Genomic DNA, 20,649 nt, shown 5'->3' with positions numbered 1-20,649 from the left:
GTATTTGTGTTTATAGTTTCAAAAAATTGCGCGAACGTTATCACAGTGTGTGTGTGTGTGTGTGTGTTGCACATCCATAATTGCAAAGGGGACGCGCTTAAAACTCTATAAGTACATAAATGTATCAAATAACCATTCAGAGACGTCCTGCTCCATTCTCAATTGTGTTTCTTCTGCCGGAGTCTCTTCATCATCTGGGTCTGATTCCGGTTCAAACATGTACGGCTGAATGCCATACAAAACATCGGGTCTCTTCAGCCATTCTGCTTCTACCGACTGTTTATTGCCATAGGTATGCAAGTTACGCCCTCATCCAAAGGCAGGGCGGGGATATGCAGCTCATTTATATTTAAGGTGGTACACACCAAAACAGCTCTTTTTAAAACAGGCCCCAAAAATGACATTTTCAAATGGTTATAATAAATTAACTGTGGGGTATTTTGTGCTGAAACTTCACAAATACATTCTGGGGACACCCAAGACCAATATTACATCTTGTAAAAAGGGGCATAATAGGTGCCCTTTAAGTGTCAAAGTATTCTTAGTAAAGAGTAGGAGTTTTCTAAGAGTAGGAGACTTTTATAAAGAAGCTAAAAGCAACTTTCAGTAAAGTATAAGACGGATTCTTAAGTGCTGACTTTAGTGTTGTGAACTAAGGACTACAATCATGTCAACTCAAAATGGCCGCCCTCAACCTCTGAATCAGCCAATAGCGAGTCTGCAAGGGTGAAGTCACAGCAGCACAACACCAATCATTTAATGTTATTATAAAAAACAATAATAAAAAAATAATAATAATGATAAAAAAAAAAATAAATAAATAAAAAAACCCCACAAACGTATTAATGTCTTAATATTTAAATTGATTTAAAAGCAATAGCTTTGCATTGTGCAAAATTATCACAAATTAGTATTGATGGTGTGGAATCTTTTTCTATTGATATATGTCTCCTCATTTACAGTTAGAGCAATGATGTGTCATGAGTTCATCAACGGCTCCAACAACTGCAGGGAAGCCCACAGTCAACATAAAAGTGTCTTTCTTTTGCCACATGGTTTGGTGGTCAGTTGGAAAGTCAATGAAGTGCCATAGAGTAGAGGCCAAATGTGATGTCCAGCCATATGAAACTGACATCTTCAACCTTAATTCAACTTAATTAAACTTTTAAAAATGTGTTAAAAGATCTAAGCACCTGAGTTTGGGAAGGTGTTAAAGCAGCAGTCGCACTCGGGTGCGCACCAAAAGCGGACCAAACAAGCGTACCGAGACCTGCTTGAAGAGGTGGTCCCGGTACTCTTTCAAATGAACTCTGGAGCGGTTCGCTTGAGATGTGAAAGCAATCCGACCCAGTTAACGGACCAACGAACCAAATGATGTCATAATTCATAACGGGAAATGTGATATAAAAAGCGGTAATGTCTGATTCTGTGAGTGAGCACATTATTTACCATTACTTACTTATCACAGGAATAAATTACATTTTATAATATATTAAAATAGAAAACTTGTTTTTTTTAATTTGTAACATTATTTCACAATATTACTGTTTTTCTGTATTTTTGATCAAATAAATGCAGCCCTGGTGAGCAAAAGAGATTTATTTCAAAATAATTGTTTCCAGTCTTTTGGCAGGTACTTTAATAATAGCAATTATTTATTAATAATAATTATTAATATAATATTTATTAATTATTATATTAATACTTTTATTATATTATATAATACATTAATTATTATCATGATTATTAAATGCTGCAGGACAATAGTATGTATTATTACAATATGTGAAATATCTTTAAATGTGATAAAATAAATATATATTTTTTTAAATAATGGAGGCGTGGTTTGGGGGCGTGGCCAGATTTCATTTTTTCATTTCAGTTTTCAACATTAAACTCATAGCATTATTTAAATTGTGATATCTACATCTCATATCTTCAACTTGCTGAAATCTTTCCTTCCAAACACATTTATTTCCCATCTAACCTGTCGCAGTCCAGTGCTCGTCTTCTCATTACTGTGTTTTTCTCTTACTGATCATATTTCTTACCTGCTGAATTTACATTTATACGTGAATTTGACTGATAAACACCCTTCATGAAAATTAACCATGGTTTTATTATAGTAAAAGTGTAGTAACCATGTTTTTTCATGGATCAATTACCATTTGTATTACCACCGTTTTACTACAAAATACCATGGTTAAAATATGGTTAGAAGGACCATGGTTAATTTGTGGTTACCATGGTTTAACTATAATAACCATGTTTTTAGTTTTATTTGTAGTAAAACCATGGTTAATTTTCGTAAGAGCAGTTTTAAAATAGATGAATGAATGTGCGGTAACTGCCTTAAAGAAATTTAATGATGTTAAACATTTAATCAATCATAAACAGTAACGGTTTGACAGTGTGAATACTTTGAATATTAATTAAGAATTTTGGCATGAATGTGTGAATTACATACAGTGAAATGATTTTCAATGAAAAATGACACAGAATAATGACTAAAATATTTATTACAAATGAATAAATATGTTGATTCTGATCTTCTTCATCAGGGGTCGTATTCACAAATCATCTTAAGGCTAAAAGCTCCTAAATCTGTGAAACGATAGGAGTAGTCAAGAGGACTCCTGAGTCACTAAAACCAAATCACAAACAGTCCTAAAGACACTGAACACCACGAGACGACAGCGATAGAGCCTTGGGTGCTGAACCTTTTCTTCAGAAATGCAATATATTTTGATTTATAGATTTGAATCTACAATGAGATGCCAAGAATAAATCTTTAATAAATAAATAAATAATGTACTATTACCTGTGGCAGTTGTTTTCACAAGTTCACATTTACAAATGATCGAATAGAGTAAATATATATATATATATATATATAATAAGTATGTTTTTGTATCTTTGTTTATAAAGCATCATTTGTGACTTGAATTCTGCATTCTCTCGAGACACAGACATGTAAGAGGCGGACAATTAACTGAACATATACTAGCTTAATTAGTGACACTTAGCCTACATTTTAAAATCTTTATTTCAATATGGAAACATGATATCTCATTCTACAATATTTCTATGATTAAATCGCTGACAGAGACTCCTCCCATCAGCCAATCACTGTGGTCATAGTTAGTAAGTGTGTTGACATCATCCATAGCAACGAGGTCAACCCCGCCCTTCCTCTTACCTTCAGACTTTTGTCTATTCCTTAAAAGATTGTCTCAGCAGCTTTGTGAACAGGTTTAAGAGAAACTCTTGACTAAGAACTTTTACTGCAGTTTAGGAGAACTCTTAGTGGTGAGATCAAATGTCTTGTGAATACGGCCCCAGGTCTCTCACACTGCAGCGGTGTGCGTGGTTTTCAGATTATGATGCGTGTGGGTTTTTTTATACTTTCATTTTTAAAATTTTTATGTGAATTTATAACAATATATTTAGTATTATATTACATTTGCATCAAATTACATAAATCTAGTTAGCGCTGCTGTAAGGGTGTTTCTATGGGAGTGACGGTAAAAATGACATCTTTCTCTCTTCTGACTGCCGTTATCAATCGCTCTCTATTTTTTCCCTCTTTTTGAAGGTTGTAAAAACACTATTATGGAGTTTTTCTTTTGATATTTGCTCAAATAGAAACACAAATATATTTAATGTAGTCTCTCATTCACCGCTATAAAAGTTTACCCAACTATGACGACTTCCACTACTGAGAAACACAGAAATGTGAAAAGGGTTTATTGAGGATTTTTTAAATCGAGTACTCAAATTTAAACGAGGAATCATGAAAGTCCTAATTACATTCATTAAAACAGCGTGTGGCAGAAGAGTCAGCTGACAACGTCGATTGTCCTCCATTTGTTTTCCTCAAGTCTCGTTTGATCTCGTGAGTCTCTGTGAGATCTCGTCTCGCTGTGAAATCGAAGGGTCAATAGAGTACCTCAGGGATGACGTGTTTTTGTAGGCTAATCCAGAAGTTAGCGGCGCACGGGTTCCCTCGATCGAAAGCCAATGCATTTTTCCCATAGACTTTTGGAAAATCGCAGAAAATAAGCTCTGTGTTTAACAAAGGGTTATGACACTTACACGTTTTGTCTATCAAGATAATCTTTACAAGTTAACACAACATTTATACATTCTGAAGCCTAAATAAAGTGGTCAGATATAAGAAGCTAACAGTAGGCTATAAACGGACTACAGCACACCATGGTCGCGGATCAACGTCACCAACAAACTTTATAAACAACTTAAAAACACGCTCTCTGATTATGATCTGCGCTGTGTATGAATACTTATCCACTTTTCCATGAGAAATGCTGTCCAAATGTCCTGTTTGTCATGATGTACGGTGTACATTTTAGGACTTCCTCACACCTCAGTCATACAAGAACAGGCTTCAGTCATCGGACAAAACGGCATCGCGCCTCAGACTGAAAGGCTTCAGGTTTCAGGAAAAACGGCGTCAGGTGTCAGGTCTCGTACAAATAGGCATCAAACGAAACAGCCTCAGACCAAAGGCATCAGACGAAACGGACTTAGAAAGAGTGTAGAAATCATATGTTTCTGTGTTCAAGTGTTTGTTGAGTTGAGGTGATGGAGTGATTGATCTGTAAATGATTGAACACATGAGCTGCTCCTCAGTAAGGAGATACGATCAACATTTAACACTCTTTACTTTAAACACACTCAATCTAGTGTTGTCAGTTTCTGACCTGAATACTGCTGTTAGACCCACCTGAAAAAATAAAGCAGTCCATTTCATTTCCATCTTTATTCTGTTGTATTTATCTGTGCTATTGTTCATTTCTTCTTATTTCATTACTATATTCTTGTCTGTTTTAATTCACTTTACCATTTGAAATCAAGCTTGTGCTGTGTGTGTAAGATATTGCTACAAAATTACCCCAAAAACTAATACATTGAGTTACAAATATTTGTGAGATAATTGTAATAATTGATCAACGTTTATGTATGAAAAAATCTTAAAAGCTTTATCATATAAAGTGATCTCTTCAGAAGAGTTTTTGATTGGATAGACTTTCAATATATGGATAAAAAATAAATAATATGAAAAATATGACAGTATATACAGTGTTTTTCCCTGTGGTGTCGAAAATGCTATTGAATATTGAGACTTTTCAAGGTTTCGTATGGAAGTTATAAATTCCAGTATCGTGACAACACTAGTCAGGACTTTGATACATGAAGAACAAGAATCATTAATGACCGTCACATCCATCTCTTTTCTGTGATCATCTTTACATGTTATTTAATGTGATATAAATTATTTGTTATATTTGTTTTTATATAAGCTTTCCCTTTCAGACAAACACACACAAATAACATGGTAAATCTCACATTAAACATGGTGATCTGTGCTTTTTTAAATAATGAAGTCTCTGTTGATGTGAGAGAGTGAAGAGTGTGTCATTGTTCTCTACAGGTTGAGGAAGTGTGGTGTCACAGATGAAGGTGGTGCTGCTCTGGCTTCAGCTCTGAGATCAAACCCCTCACACCTGAGAGAACTGGATCTGAATTGGAATAAACTAACACAGTCAGGAGTGAAGCTGCTGAAGGATCTGGAGGATGATCCACATTATAAACTGAAGATACTAAGGTAACAATAGTTTTTAACAATTTTCATCATCATATTTTCATTTGAAGTTCAAATGTCTGTTTTACTCACTAGAAATAAATGGAAATTGCATCAGGTTCAGTAACACTGTGTGTGTGTGTGTGTGTGTGTGTGTGTGTGTGTGTGTGTGTGTGTGTGTGTGTGTGTGTCTGTCTGTGTGTGTGTGTGTGTCTGTCTGTGTGTGTGTGTGTGTGTCTGTCTGTCTGTGTGTGTGTGTGTGTGTGTGTGTGTGTGTGTGTGTGTGTGTGTGTGTGTGTGTGTGAGTGTGTGTGTGTGTGAATATTTAGTCTGAGATCATCAGATAATGAGTCTTAAATTCAGCTTCAGTTTCTGTAGGTCTCTGAACTTTAAACTGTTTAATATGAGTTTAATTCTGCTCATATTGTTGTGACTGATTGAATAAATAATATTAATGTTATTTTCAGCTTTTCTCCTTTAACTGTCTCTGTGTGTGATAATCTGAGATTTGGGTTGTTTGATATTAACTGATATTAAATCTGTAGTGGAGTGTAATGATCATTTCTGCTGGTTCTGGATCAGCTGACCGTTGTGTGAAAGTGACCTTTCATGACCTTTTGATTTTGTAAAGTGACTTTGAGCATCAGACTGAAGCAATATTATCATGTTTGAGAATGAATTAATATAGCTTATCTAGTCAGTGCTAAGTTTTCTCATGAAAAAATGTGACAGATGTAATGTCTCATACTGCATATGTGACTGTTTGTGTGTTTTATTTTAGGTTTAGATGACAGTCTGATCTTCTGATGATCATCTGATGGTGAATAAGGATCCACTACAGAGACTCACAGTCAACAGAATCAGAGACTGAAGATACAGTGACTTCACTGTTATAAATTAAGACTTCATTCAGATTTCAATGATCCTCTGACAGACATGATGAGGCGGCAGAGAAACACCTTTTATTTCACAGCAGCAAATTACAGTTTCTCATTCAGAGATTAACCATTTTATTTGTATAAAGGCACAGAATAAACTCAGAGTTTGTTACAGAGAAAATATAGAGCCTGAATATGTTTGTGTTTGTGTTGTACCAGCAGAGGGAGACAAATTTTTTTATTGATTTCTCATAATTATGGGGAAAAAAAGTTCAAGCTCATTATTGGAAAACAAACAGCTTGAGAGTATAAATCATGTTTTTAATAATAGTTGTATTATATTTATATTATTGAATTAATTTGTATTATTTGTATTAAAGGAGTCATGTGATGTGTTTTCATGTTTTCCCTTTAGTGTGTTATGTAGCTTCCTCCTCTTTTTTTCAGCGCACATAAAAACCAAAATTACCAAAGTGTGATTCATCTTTTTCTATTTGTTTACCACTAGCGCATACTGATAACGTTTTATTCTTCTATACTAGCTTGCGTCGTAGCCTATGGTTCAATAGGTGTCATCATCGTACAGTCTACATACATGATTTACCTAAGTTTATTAGATCATGTCCTACAGTGTGATTTAATCTTACGGGATTGGTGAAATCACACAGTCTGTATCAGGAATAAAAGAGAAGTTAGATTCAGACCAGCTAAAACACCTCGATCGAATTCTCCCTCTCAAACCAACCTTATTTATCATTAAAAACAAAAAAGTCAATGTTCAATTATTTAAAAAAAAAAAAGTAATCAGAAAAAAAGTGTTTTAAAGGGCATATTGCAGGTTATTTTTTTTAAATACCATATGAAAAGTTATTGCAGGATTTAAAAGACATGAGGGCACAAATTTAGTAGAAAAGGTGACATTTTCTTTGACTATCTTTAAAAAACTTTACGTCACGAGAGGGAGTCGTTTGCCGCGCTCTGCGTTGACTTAGTGCAGAGTTAAATAGGATCAGTTGCGAGTCAGTAGCTGTGTCCGAAACCGCTCACTCGTTCACTCATTCACTAATCTCTATATAGCATTTGAGTGCACTATATCTGCATGGAGAATTCAGACGCTGACTATAGCCTACACCATGCGTCGGAGAGCTGGAGCTGTCGCAGAAACAGCTCGACACGTGATAAAACTATTTTATCCTACGTTACTTGCATTATAAAATAATGTTAATTAACTTCATTAATTAATTTAATTAATTAAATAATGTTAATTATTATTAATAACAATAACAATCATAATGACTTTATTTTGTAATCATACTTGCCTCCATGCCAGCTTTGTAGTTTCAACGACTGTATAATTGGTTTGTCATGCTTAATATGTGTTCATAATCATTGAATACTATAAAATACTGCAAACAAAAATAAACACATTAACAAGTTTTTTAGTTTGTTAGAAACTCTCACACTCACAGATGACGTGGTCGTTGAGCGCCTTCAGGCAATAGAAATGACATGAAATAAATGTTAAAGCAAAAATAAGCTGTAAAGTATTCTCTGGATTACACTCACTCACGCTCTCTCAGTCCTCTCGCATTGGATTTTGGGAAATAGTGCTTCAGCAAGTGTACACTTGAAATCAGAGAGAATTGTGGGTATAAAGTAGTTAAGGAATTAAGTCGTTCATTCAGAATTCGGACACCACTACAAAATGGCCGACACCCGATAGAGTGCACTATGTAGTGGATAGGGAGCGGTTTCGGACACAGCCAGTGTGTTTGTAGTTTTCTTATATAATTTTTTTTTTTTTTTTTCAATTTATCATCATGGTAAATTGTGACTTTTACAAATTTTAATGTCACATTTTCTAATACTGGAGTTGTTTTATTTTTGTAATATTGATAATTTTCTAATCCATTTTTTTCTAAAGAGACTCTGCCTCCCTTGCCTTGACAGATGCAGGCAGCGACTGATGGCAGAAGCCGTACAACACAAACATCAGAAATTCATTCATCTTAAATTATGATCCTTGCGGCTTTGAGGTTATGTAAGTTTTGGCAGGTTATTTTACATTAATTTAATGCACACAAATGAATAAAGTGATGAATGGAAATTTGGCAGTTCAATGAAGTATAGAAAATGTTTGTAAAAGCTACAAAAATGAAAATGGGCAAATGTGGGATCACTTTAAATAAATAAATAAATAAGCAAATAAATAAATAATGTTTGTGTGTGCGTGTTTGCGACGTGTATACTCCATTTGTGTGTGTGTTCTTTTATGGGAAAATGATTATGCAATTTAGCTTTTTGAGTTAATATTCGGGTCGCATCTGCTTGCTGGTATATAATATGCATCAAGCCGCTGCAATTCTTTTACTTTAAGTAGGCTACGTCCGAATCTCGCGAGAATTAGTACGTCACCCAGGTAATTCTCGCATACGCTTTTTTGAATAGGCCTACTAAGGATTCGCCTACTGCTTTTCGCCTAGCTACTATATAGTAGAGAAGTAGACGGTTTCGGACGCAGCGTTCACCTGTCGCCATTTTAAGAGAGTAAATTATGAATATGAAGGGGGGAAACAGCATTAAAGTGTTTAATAGAAACGTTTATTAGAGTTTAAGCAGGAATTTCCGTGTATCTTTATGATGTTAAAGCTGGAGGATTTGAGAAGCTGTGTCTTGTAAAGGTTTGATCAAGGTGAGTGTTCATGTGTGGAGACTTCCTCATATTTCAGACAGGACCACTTTACTTCGGTAAAGTTGGTTTTATATTCGCACATTCGGACTTCTGATAAATTCAGACTTTCCAATAAATGTGCAATAAATTAATGTTTGCGAATTTTAAGCAGCGACATGATATTGACAACCAACGATTGTCAACTTACAACATTTTTCACAGTCGATCAAAATAGGAAAGTATTGTTTTAATGGCATATTTACTTGTGAACGTCCACTGAATGTCCAATGTAGTGTGATCAACAAGGCTATTGAATACGGATGGCCGAATGTGTGAATATAAAACCAACTTTACCCAAGTGACCACTTTGGCAAGTTACTTGAGTTTATTGAACACAATTATCTTTGGTGGTGGTTCCTTATGAGGGTTCTTGCTCCAAATTTAATTGAACATACAAGAGCTTTAACATTAACTCCCCATGGAACCATCAGCTTGGAATACAGAGACAATTAAGACACTTAATAATGTCTTTAAGGCGAACATGGTAATCGTGTAGATATGGCAGTGGGACATCTGTAGCTTGGTTATGAGGATGAGTGAGGTCCATGCCAGCCGGGACTTGAAAGCCTTAGTGATCTGAACCAATAGCGACAACCAGAAGGTGCACAGTAATATGCTCATGCTTATAATGGGGAGGGAGGGAGGGAGGGTTGCGAGCAGTTTGAGCATACTTACCGAGCAGTAATGCCATGTATATATGCCCCGTGTCTAATAGGACAATGGTAGTGATTGGAGCGATTTGACAGCTGACAGCAGCACTATGCCTACGGGGCCTGACTGAACTAACGCTGCGCTCGATTAATATGAATCTCTGGAGGACATTTTAAGTGATTGTTTGATTGATATTTAATCTTTAATAAAAGGTTTCTTTCACTTCAAGGTTTTTTTGTGTTTGGTGATGTCTCTGATTCTTCAGAAGTTTAACAGCATATGTGTGAAGTTGTGAACATGTATGACTGAGCTTGAGTTTACACAGTCACATGATCCTTTTCTCCCACACTCAAGATATGTTCAGCTGAATTATGAAGTTTAATTAATTCAATCATTTAATTTAGTGTCTGAATGTTTTGTTGATTCAGAGTCAGTGGAGGAGATCAAACTCATCAGATTCTCCTCAAGCTTCATCATGACTGATTCACAAGGATCCAGAGATGGAGATTTTTCTCCAGGATGCAGGTACTTTCAACAAACACTGTGATATATATATATATATATATATATATATATATATATATATATATATGTATGTGTATATATATATGTATATATATATATATATATATGTATATATGTGTGTATATATATATATATATATATATATATATATATATATATATATATATATATATATATATATATATATATATATATATATATATAAAAATTATCCTTGCATGTGTTTTTGTTTTAAAACAAAACATGAAATATTAAATTAAAAGATCATAAAGTTTCCTCATAGTGTTTTTGATGAAAGATGAGTGTGTTTATATTAATATAGTTCCTCTCATAAAGAATGAACACAGTAATCTAAAGGATTAAACTGAATGTGTTCTCTGTTCCAGTTCAGTCCAGCAGAAGAGCTCAAACCCAGAGTCCAGCTGTGTGTCTATGAAGAGGAACTGGTCTGTGAATAACCCACTAATAAGGTTTAAGAGTGGAAACAAATGGTATGATCTCAGGTACTCAGCATAACATTTATATAAAAGATGTGCTTATAGTATTACATTTTTGTATTAGAATATAGGGAAGGTTTTAGAGTTGGGGTTTTCAGACTCGGACGTGCATTTGTCACAGACTCGGATGCATTTTTATTCAGACTCGAGCATTTGGGATTCAAAAAATATTTCCGAGTGCGACCGAGTCCAGCGCTGACTGTGAAATTTGCTTGGGACAGATAATGTCACTGGCCTGATTGTGTCAGTACCTTGTCGTCATGAAAATCTTATCATATTCATATGTTTTTAAGTCTTGTTGGTTTAAACATTCAAGTGATTTTATATTGTTGAACTGAACTGAACTCGATTCTTGCACGCTGTCTGAGACGGCACATACACCCAAAGCGCGTGCCCTTTTTGCATCTTAATATGTTTCTACACTGTGAAATACACAGAAAATAGCGTAACAATAGCATACCAGCAAAAGTACGAATGTGTCATGAAGAAGAAAAAAAACGAGACTGTCTGAACATTTTAATAATTTATTGATAAACTAGTGTTTTCTATGTTTTCGGCTGCAGAGATTAAGTCGACAATGCTGACTCATCATCTCCACAGTAGTGGACGCTCATATGCACGTTTATCACATGAGAATATTTATTTTTCAGAGCTCAAAAGTTTACATACTCCTTGCAGAATTTGCAAAAATGTTAATCATTTTAACAAAATAAGAAGGATCATGAAAATTGCATGTTACTTTTTTTAATTCAGTACTGCCCTGTATAAACTATTTCATACAATGGATGTTTACATAAAGCCCACAAGACAAAAAAGAACTGAAATTATTAAAAAAATGACACCGTTCAACAGTTTACACACCTTTTGATTCTTAATACTGTGTGTGGTTACCTGGATGATCTATGGCTGTTTGTTTGTTTTGTTATGGTTGTTCATGGTTTGTTCTGAGCAGTTAAACTGAGCTCTGTTCTTCAGAAAAATCCTCCAGGTCCTGCAGATTCTTCGGTTTTCCAGCATCTTCTGCAAATTTGAACCCTTTCCAACAGTGACTGTAGGATTTGAGATCCGTCTTTTCACACTGAGGACAACTGAGGGACTCAAATTCAACTATTAAAAAAGGTTCAAACACTCATTGATGCTTCAGAAGGAAACACAATGCATTAAATGGTTAGTTCACCCAAAAATGAAAATAATGTAATTTATTACTCACCCTCATGTCGTTCTACACCCATAAGACCTTCATTCATCTCCGGAAGACAAATTAAGTTATTTTGATTAAATCCCATGGCTCAGTGAGGCCTGCATTCACAGCAATGGTACTTCCTCTCTCAAGATCCATAAGGGTACTAAAAACATATTTAAATCAGTTCATGTGGGTTCAGTGGTTCTACCTTAATATTATAAAGCGACGAGAATATTTTTTGTCTGGCAAAAAAATTAAAATAACGACTTTTCAAAAATATAGTGATGAGCCGATTTCAAAACACTGCTTCGGAACTTTACGAATCGAACCAGTGAATTGGATCTCCTATCAAACGTCTAAACTGCTGAAATTACGTGACGTTGGCGCTCCGAATCACTGATTCGATTCGTAAAGCTCAGAAGCAGTGTTTTGTAATCGGCTCATCACTATATTTTTGAAAAGTCGTTATTTTAATTTTTTTGCCAGACAAAAAGTATTCTCGTCGCTTTATAATATTAAGGTAGAACCACTGAACCCACATGAACTGATTTAAATATGTTTTTAGTACCCTTATGCATCTTGAGAGAGGAAGTACCATTGCTGTGAATGCAGGCCTCACTGAGCCATGGGTTTTAATCAAAATAACTTAATTTGTGTTCCAAAGATGAACAAAGGTCTTACGGATGTAGAATGACATGAGGGTGAGTAATAAATTACATTATTTTTATTTTTGGGTGAACTAACCCTTTAAGAGTCAGGAGGTGAAAACTTTTGAACAAGATGATGTGGAAGTTTATCTTGTTTTGTTACAGAAGATACTTACGTGTTTCCCAGAAGACAAAAAAGTACAATTTATCCTGTTCATCCAATTCAAAAAGTTTTCACCCCCGACTCTTAATGCATCATGTTTCCTTCAGTGAATGTTTGAACCTTTTTTAATAGTTGAGTTTGAGTCCCTCAGTCGTCCTCAGTGTGAAAAGATGAATCTCAAAATCATACAGTCATTGTTGGAAAGGGTTCAAATATGCAGAAGATGCTGGAAAATCAATGAATCTGCAGGAGCTGGAGGATTTTTCTGAAGAACAGAGCTCAGTTTAACTGCTCAGGACAAACAAGAGACTCATGAACAACCATCACAAAACACACAAACAGTCATTGATCATCCAGGTAACTACACAGTATTAAGAATCAAGGGTATGCAAACTTTTGAACAGGCTCATTTTTATAAATTCAGCTACAACTTCGATTTTTTTTTAAAATTTGAATAAAATGAAAACTAAAATACTTTCAAATCACATGAGCCAATATTTATTCATAATAGAACATAGATAACAAAACAAATGTTTAAACTGAGAAATTTTACAATTTTATGCACATAATGAGCTCATTTCAAATTTGATACCTGCTACAGGTCTCAGAATAGTTGGGACGGGGGCATGTTTACCATGGTGTAGCATCTCCTCTTCTTCTCAAAACAGTGTGAAGACGTCTGGGCATCGAGGTTATGAGTTTCTGGAGTTTTGGTGTTGGAATTTGGTTCCATTCTTGCTTGATATAGGTTTCCAGCTGCTGAAGAGTTCGTGGTCGTCTTTGAAGTATTTTTCGTTTAATGATATACCAAATGTTCTCTGTAGGTGAAATATCTGGACTGCATGTAGGCCAATTCAGCACCTGGATTCTTCTACGACAAAGCCATGCTGTTGTAATACCTGCAGTATGTGGTTTTGCATTGTCCTGCTGAAATACACAAGGCCTTCCCAGAAATATACATCTGTATGTTGCTCTAAAACATTTATATACCTTTCAGCATTCATAGTGCCTTCCCAAACTTGCAAGCTGCCCATACCGTATGCACTTATGCACCCCCATACCATCAGAGATGCTGGCTTTTGAACTGAACACTGATGGCACGCTGGAAGGTCTCCTTCCTCTTTAGCCCGGAGGACACGGCATCCTTGATTTCCAACAGAAATATCAAATTTGGACTCGTCTGACCATAGAACACTTTTCCATTTTGAAACAGTCCAATTTAAATGAGCCTTGGCCCACATGACACGACGGAGGTTCTGGACCATGTTCACATATGACTTTCTTTTTGCATAATAGCTTTAGTTGGCATCTGCAGATGGCACAGCAGATTGTTTACCGACAGTGGTTTCTGGAAGTATTCCTGGGCCCATTTAGTAATGTCATTGACACAATCATGCCAATGAGTGATGCAGTGTCATCTGAGGGCCCGAAGACCACGGGCATCCAATAAAGGACTTCAGCCTTGTCCCTTACGCATAGAGATTTCTCCAGTTTCTCTGAATCTTTTGATGATGATATGCACTGTAGATGATGAGATTTGCAAAACCTTTACAATTTGACGTTGAGGAACATTGCTTTTAAAGTATTCCACAATATTTTTAAACACTCTTTCACAGATTGGAGAGCCTCTGCCCATCTTTACTTCTGAGAGACTCTGCCTCTCTAAGACATCCCTTTTATAGCTAATCACCTGATATCAATTAACTTAATTAGTTGCTAGATATTCTCCCAGCTTAATCTTTTCAAAATGACTTGCTTTTTCAGCCATTTGTTGCCCCCGTGCCAACTTTTTTGAGACCTGTAGCAGGCATCAAATTTGAAATGAGCTCATTTTATGCATAAAATTATGAAATTTCTCAGTTTAAACATTTATCTATGTTCTATTGTTAATATAATATTGGCTCATGTGATTTGAAAGTCTTTTCGTTTTCATTTTATTCAAATAAAAAACGTTTTTGTCTAGTGGACTTTCAAGTCAAGTCACCTTTATTTATATAGCGCTTTTTACAATGCAGATTGTGTCAAAGCAGCTTTACAGTCCAGCTTAAGTAAATTCAGCATTTATTCATTCTGTTGTAAGAATCAATAGTTATTAATTTAATTTCTCTGTATCAGGACTGGAGTAAACAGTGATGTCCTCATCCAGCTCAGTTCAGTTCGCATACAAGGGCATCGATGCAGGCAGATCAAAACATTGTTGAAAATCAAATGTCAAGTGTCCCCAACTAAGCAAGCCAAAGGCGACAGCGGCAAGGAACCCAAACACCATCAGGGGGCAAACAGGTGTTAAAATGGAGGGGGAAAAAACCTTGGGAGAAACCAGGCTCAGTCGGGGGGCCAGTTCTCCTCTGGCCAACAGCGAACAGTGCATGATTGTGATTCAGGCAGCTTTCATAAGTCCGACTGGGATTGCAACAGTCAAAGTATTTATTCCAGTTCCATCCAGTTGAGGATCGTATTCATCACGCGGGTATGGGACGGTTCGTTGAGGATCTGTTCCACTGGCTGTTGTGTCGATGAGGTCTTCACAGTGGATGATCTAGTTGGCACAATCTCTGCTGATACTTCAGGGCTGCGTTGTCGTCGTGTCTAGGCGCAGGTCCTCAATCTCACCTGGATACGGCCCAGATCCGGCTGACTATGGTAAACCACGGTATAAACAGAGAAACTAATATTAGCATAGATGCCATTCTTCTTCTGATGTAACGAGTACATCTGGTGTTATAGGAAGTGTTCCCGGTTCCGGCTGACCTAATTTATGCAGCCTAACAATCCTTTAATGGATTTGAAAACAAATTGATAATGTGTTATGTGTATGCCAGGGTAAAGAGATGCGTTTTTAGTCTATATGTAAACTGACAGAGTGTCTGCTTCCCGAACAATGCTAGGAAGATTGTTTCAGAGTTGGAGAAGGATCTACCACCTGCGGTTGATTTTGATATTCTAGGTTTTATCAACTGGCCTGAATTCTGAGATCGCAATAAACGTGAAGGACGATAATGATTTAAGAGCTCGCTCAGGTACTGGGGAGCTAAAGCATTTAGTGCTTTGTAAGTAATTAGCAAGATTTTAAAATCTATACGATGTTTAACAGGGAGCCAATGCAGTGTTGACAGAACCGAGCTAATATGGTCATACGTCCTGGTTCTAGTAAGAACTCTAGCTGCTGCATTTTGGACCAGCTGGAGTTTGTCAAGCGAGCAGGGCAACCACCCAGTAGAGCGATACAGTAATCTAGCCTTGAGGTCATGAATGCATGAACTAACAGTTCTGCATTTGTTATTGAGAACATAGATATATTTTTAAGATGGAAGAATGTGTTTTTTCAAATGCTAGAAATGTGGCTTTCAAATGAAAGATTGGTATCAAAGAGCACACCCAGGTTCCTAACTGACGACGAAGACTTAACAGAGCAGCCATCAAGTGTTAGACAGTATTCTAGGTTATTATGTGCATGTATGTAAACATCTATGGAGATTAGGGGTGTGCAGTGGAGCCTGTATCTGTATTTGTAACAATCTCAAAATTATTCGTATTTGTATCTGTATACATATGTAGAACATGTGTAGAACCATTATCCGTGCCTTTCCGAATAAGGTATTTGGCTTCGGACACACCCCTAATGGAGATTGTCAGTAATGGAGAATTTCATTCACCTTTGTGTAATGGAGTAAGACAGAAGTTTCCAGTAAAACTGCACAACATACTGCAGCTATATAAGTGTGTAGGTCTGTATGCTTTTTTTTATGCATTTTAAAACTAAAATAAACATGTAATAACATTGTGTAAACTCCACACAAGAGACTTAATGGCTCTGATCAAATTGGATAAGGATTAAACTGAATCTGTTCTCTGTTACAGTTCAGTCCAGCAGAAGAGATCAAATCCAGAGTCCAGCTGTGTGTCTGTGAAGAGTGACTGCTCTATGAATCACCCAATAACGTTTAAGAGTGGAGACAAACTGCCTGATCTCAGGTATATAATTTCTATAAAAGATGTGCTTATAGTTATTTTTTAATTAAAAGCAAGTTTGATCAAATTCAGTCAGTCTAATTCTAGCAATGACATCAAGTTAATGTAAGGTGAGATTTTTAGTCCTCTTTATATAATGCGGTAGATTTATATAACATTTTTCTAACTGCTGGTTCAGATTTGCTGAAAGCTACATGGTGTCTGGTCAGAACAGTGTTTCACACCAATTCAGTACCATTACCGAAAGTTGGTTTATGGCACAAATTACAATTCTACTGTTGTACATCTCATGGATGCATAAAGATTTAAAGACAATGGGCCTCATTTATGAAATGAACTTACGACAGAAAATTTGGCATTTATCAATATGAACGTTAGCAGTGGCTGTGATCAAATCTCAGTTTGTGTACACAAGTTTTTGAGTCAGTGGGAACTTGTGTGCAGCATAGTAAATCTGGTGGAGAATTGTTATGAGAGCATTTAGATTATTTTCCTGATTGACAATCGCTCACTAACCAATCATTAACCATTAAACGACATGATTAAAATGTCAAATTAAAATTAAATTAGAATAGATGAGTGTCTGTAACCCATTAAAATACCACAATTTTTTTTTTTCCTTTCCAGAGATTTCGCTTTGCATGCGCAAATAGCAACATCAACAGAACATTAGGATGAACATTAGAACATTAGAAAAACAGAATAAAACACAAGGAATAAAATAATAGGACTACAAAAAATATAGTCTATTTCACTGAAATAACAGATTAACAAAACAAAAGAGAAAAAATGTGCATCAAGTAGGGCTAGTACAGGCTACGCTCATTCGACGCATTGTATTTTTTTTTTTTTTTTTTTTTTTTTATTAAAATATTTATCTTTATTTTATGAAATCCAATTGATCTCACGGGCATCTCACTCACACACGCGAATACAACATATCAGTTCTAGCGTTCTAACATTCCAGTAAAAGATGTGATTATAGTATTCGTTTTTTGAATTAGATTATTGGGAAGGTTTTAGAGTTGGGGTTTTCGGACTCGGACTTGCATTTGTCACAGACTCTGATGCATTTTTATTCAGACTCGAGCATTTGGGATTCAAAAAATATCTCAGAGTGCAACCGAGTCCAGCGCTGTGTGTGAAATTTGCTCCAGACAGATGATGGAAATGTCACTGGCCTGATTGTGTCAGTACCACATAGTCATGAAAATCTATCATATTCATGTGTTTAAGTCTTGTCAGTTTAAAGGGGGGCTCAGTAGTATTTCAAATACACTGTTTGGAAGTTAGTCAGGCTGAAACCAACAACAAACGTCTAACCAATCAGCATTAGGGGGCGTATGATGGTCAAGGAGAGAGAACGAGCAAGAGGAAGATTTGAAAATAAGAAAAAAAAAAAACTGCAGAATGAGAGATGGGACACAATACAAAAGAGCTCAAAAGACACTTGAATGAAGGTTTATGCCTGGGCAAAATGCTTTAGGACCCGCGTTTATATTAATTATCCAGCGTTGGAGAAAGTTAAGTGGCTGCTTTGGCTGCTGATCCCACTCATGTGAGTAACACTGGGTGTTGATTGTCTGGAGCTGCTGCTCAACACAATGCATTAAGAATCGGGGGGTGAAAACTTTTGAAAAAGATGATGTGCAAGTTTTTCTAATTTTGTTTAAAGAGCATATTTTTTTCATTTCATATTGCCCTTTGGAAGCTACAAATGATACTTATGTGTTGCCCAGAAGACAAAAGTACAATTTATCCTATTCATTCAATTCAAAAAGTTTTCACCCCCCGACTCTTAATGCATCGTGTTTCCTTCTGGAGCATCAGTAAATGTTCGCAGCTTTTTTTAATAGTTGTGTTTGAGTCCCTCAGTTGCCCTCGGTGTGAAAAGATGGATCTCAAAATCATACAGTCATTGTTGGAAAGGGTTTAAACATGCAAAAGACACTGGAAAATCGTTTGCATTCGACGTACGTCAGAAGTGAACCAACGATTTGGGATCCCTAATAAAATGCTACTGTTACTGACCCCTTCCAGTGCCCGGCGTCAGCCTCAGCTTCCTGGTCCACCTTGGGGAGGGACCGGACTTACACCAAGAGAATCTACTGCTGTTCAATTCAATTAAATTTAAATTTATTTGTATAGCGCTTTTCACGATACAAATCGTTTCAAAGCAGCTTTACAGAGAATGCATGTTAACATTACAATTTAAAGAATGCAGTTAGCAAATAATGTAATAATTTAGGCAGTTAATTTACAATCACTGTTAGCAGTTTAACTGAAGGTAGAAGCAATGAGCTCCTGGAAAAATGAATTACATATTAACAATAATTAGTATATATAGAAATTTGGGAATGTGCATGTTGATCCAGATGATTGCGTTATCTGAAGTCCTCGTAGGAGTTAGTGCTGTCTCTTCATAGGTGTTGGTCATCTGAGGTCTTCTTAAGAGGCTGGATCCAAACTGAAGCTGATGTCCTCTCTAGTCACCTAGTCAACTCGGGACGGGAAAAGAAAATGGAGAATAATTAGCGTAGCTGCTGTTCATAACATTAAGTAAAGATAGTCATGTGCAATTGATCTGATATGAGATGCATTATGCGAATGCTTGGCTAAAGAGATGCGTCTTTAATCTAGATTTAAACTGGGTGAGCGTGTCTGAGCCCCAAACATTATCAGGAAGGCTTTTCCAGAGTTTCGGAGCCAAATGTGAAACCGCTCTCCCTCCTTTGGTGGACTTAGCTATCCTAGGTACAACCAGAAGTCCAGAGTTTTGTGATCTTAAAGAGCATGAAGGATTGTAGGGTGATAGAAGATCTGTTAAGTACACAGGAGCTAAACCATTTAGAGCCTTATAGGTCAGTAGCAATACTTTATAATCGATACGGAACTTAATGCTGTTCCGCATGACCCGATCACTAAGACTTGGATAACACTGGCAAAGCGTGGCCGCAAGGGACACTGCAGAGACCACAACTTACCAAAGGGAGGTATTACGTGGAAATACACATATAGACTGGCCTTGGGCAGTATGCATATGGAAGTCACATCTGGCAGGGACAGCGGAGCAGACTCTGCCAAGGGAAAGACACGGGCTCACCATAGGGAGGTTACCGTAGAGATACACATATATGGGACCGCCGTAGGAGTCACAACATATGGCACCCAGCCTAGCACAGGCGAATTAATGAGTGCTTGGCCTAGCAACAGACACTCTGCAACATCCGAATCCGCAAGGGGTGGCTGTGGAACTCAACAGGGTTCACCAATGGGGAACTTACTGGAGCAATGGACGCACGTATCCGGCCCAGCGGGCGGGAGTGGCGTTACAAGCCGACACTTAGAATGGATCCCTCGTGCTACTGGGCACTGGGGGCGAGTACACGGGAAGATACTGGTTCTACACAAAGACTGTAGAATCTAGCGAACATGTTAGGTTTCGCCCAGACCGCAGCTCTACATATATCTGTCAGCGAGGCGCTGTGCGCCAGGTCCCAGGAAGAAGCTACTCTCCTCGTGGAGTGAGCTCTCAACCCAACCGGGCAAGGCACACCTTGGAACTGGTAAGCCAAGGCGATGGCATCCACTATCCAGTGTACCATCCTCTGCTTGGAGACAGCAGAGACCTTTCCCTTCTACTGGCCTCCTTAACAGATGATGAGCTGGTCTGAGGTCCTAAAGCATTCGCGTTCTGTCCACGTACAGACTCAGAGCGCGGACGGGACAGAGCAAAGCCAGGGCTAGGTCTGCCTCCTCTGAGGGCAGCGCTTGCTGGATCACTAACTGAACTTGATCGA

At 36.9% G+C, this 20,649-nt stretch overlaps 1 protein-coding gene and 1 long non-coding RNA gene across 5 annotated transcripts in view; both read left to right on the top strand.

Moving 5' to 3' along the window:
* The first annotated feature begins 4,465 nt into the window (after positions 1-4,465).
* On the top strand, positions 4,466-6,953 carry LOC125260798. Its single transcript, XR_007183126.1, has 2 exons — positions 4,466-5,626; positions 6,384-6,953. It is a non-coding gene; the product is annotated as an uncharacterized LOC125260798 (long non-coding RNA).
* Positions 6,954-8,975: 2,022 nt separating this feature from the next.
* Positions 8,976-20,649, top strand: part of LOC125260501 (NACHT, LRR and PYD domains-containing protein 12-like) — a 70,742-nt gene continuing 59,068 nt past the window's right edge. For all 4 annotated transcript variants that reach the window (XM_048178909.1, XM_048178910.1, XM_048178908.1 and 1 more), the window contains exons 1-4: positions 8,976-9,172; positions 10,291-10,387; positions 10,774-10,878; positions 16,739-16,852. In XM_048178909.1, the coding sequence (XP_048034866.1) occupies positions 10,338-10,387; positions 10,774-10,878; positions 16,739-16,852 (269 nt within the window). In that variant the 5' untranslated portion in view covers positions 8,976-9,172; positions 10,291-10,337. The remainder of the gene's footprint in view (positions 9,173-10,290; positions 10,388-10,773; positions 10,879-16,738; positions 16,853-20,649) is intronic.

This window comes from Megalobrama amblycephala, linkage group LG24 (assembly GCF_018812025.1).
Source record: "Megalobrama amblycephala isolate DHTTF-2021 linkage group LG24, ASM1881202v1, whole genome shotgun sequence".
Lineage (NCBI taxonomy): Eukaryota > Metazoa > Chordata > Actinopteri > Cypriniformes > Xenocyprididae > Megalobrama > Megalobrama amblycephala.
The sequence above is the reverse complement of the archived record's forward strand: the minus strand, read 5'-3'. Positions and strand labels throughout refer to the sequence as shown.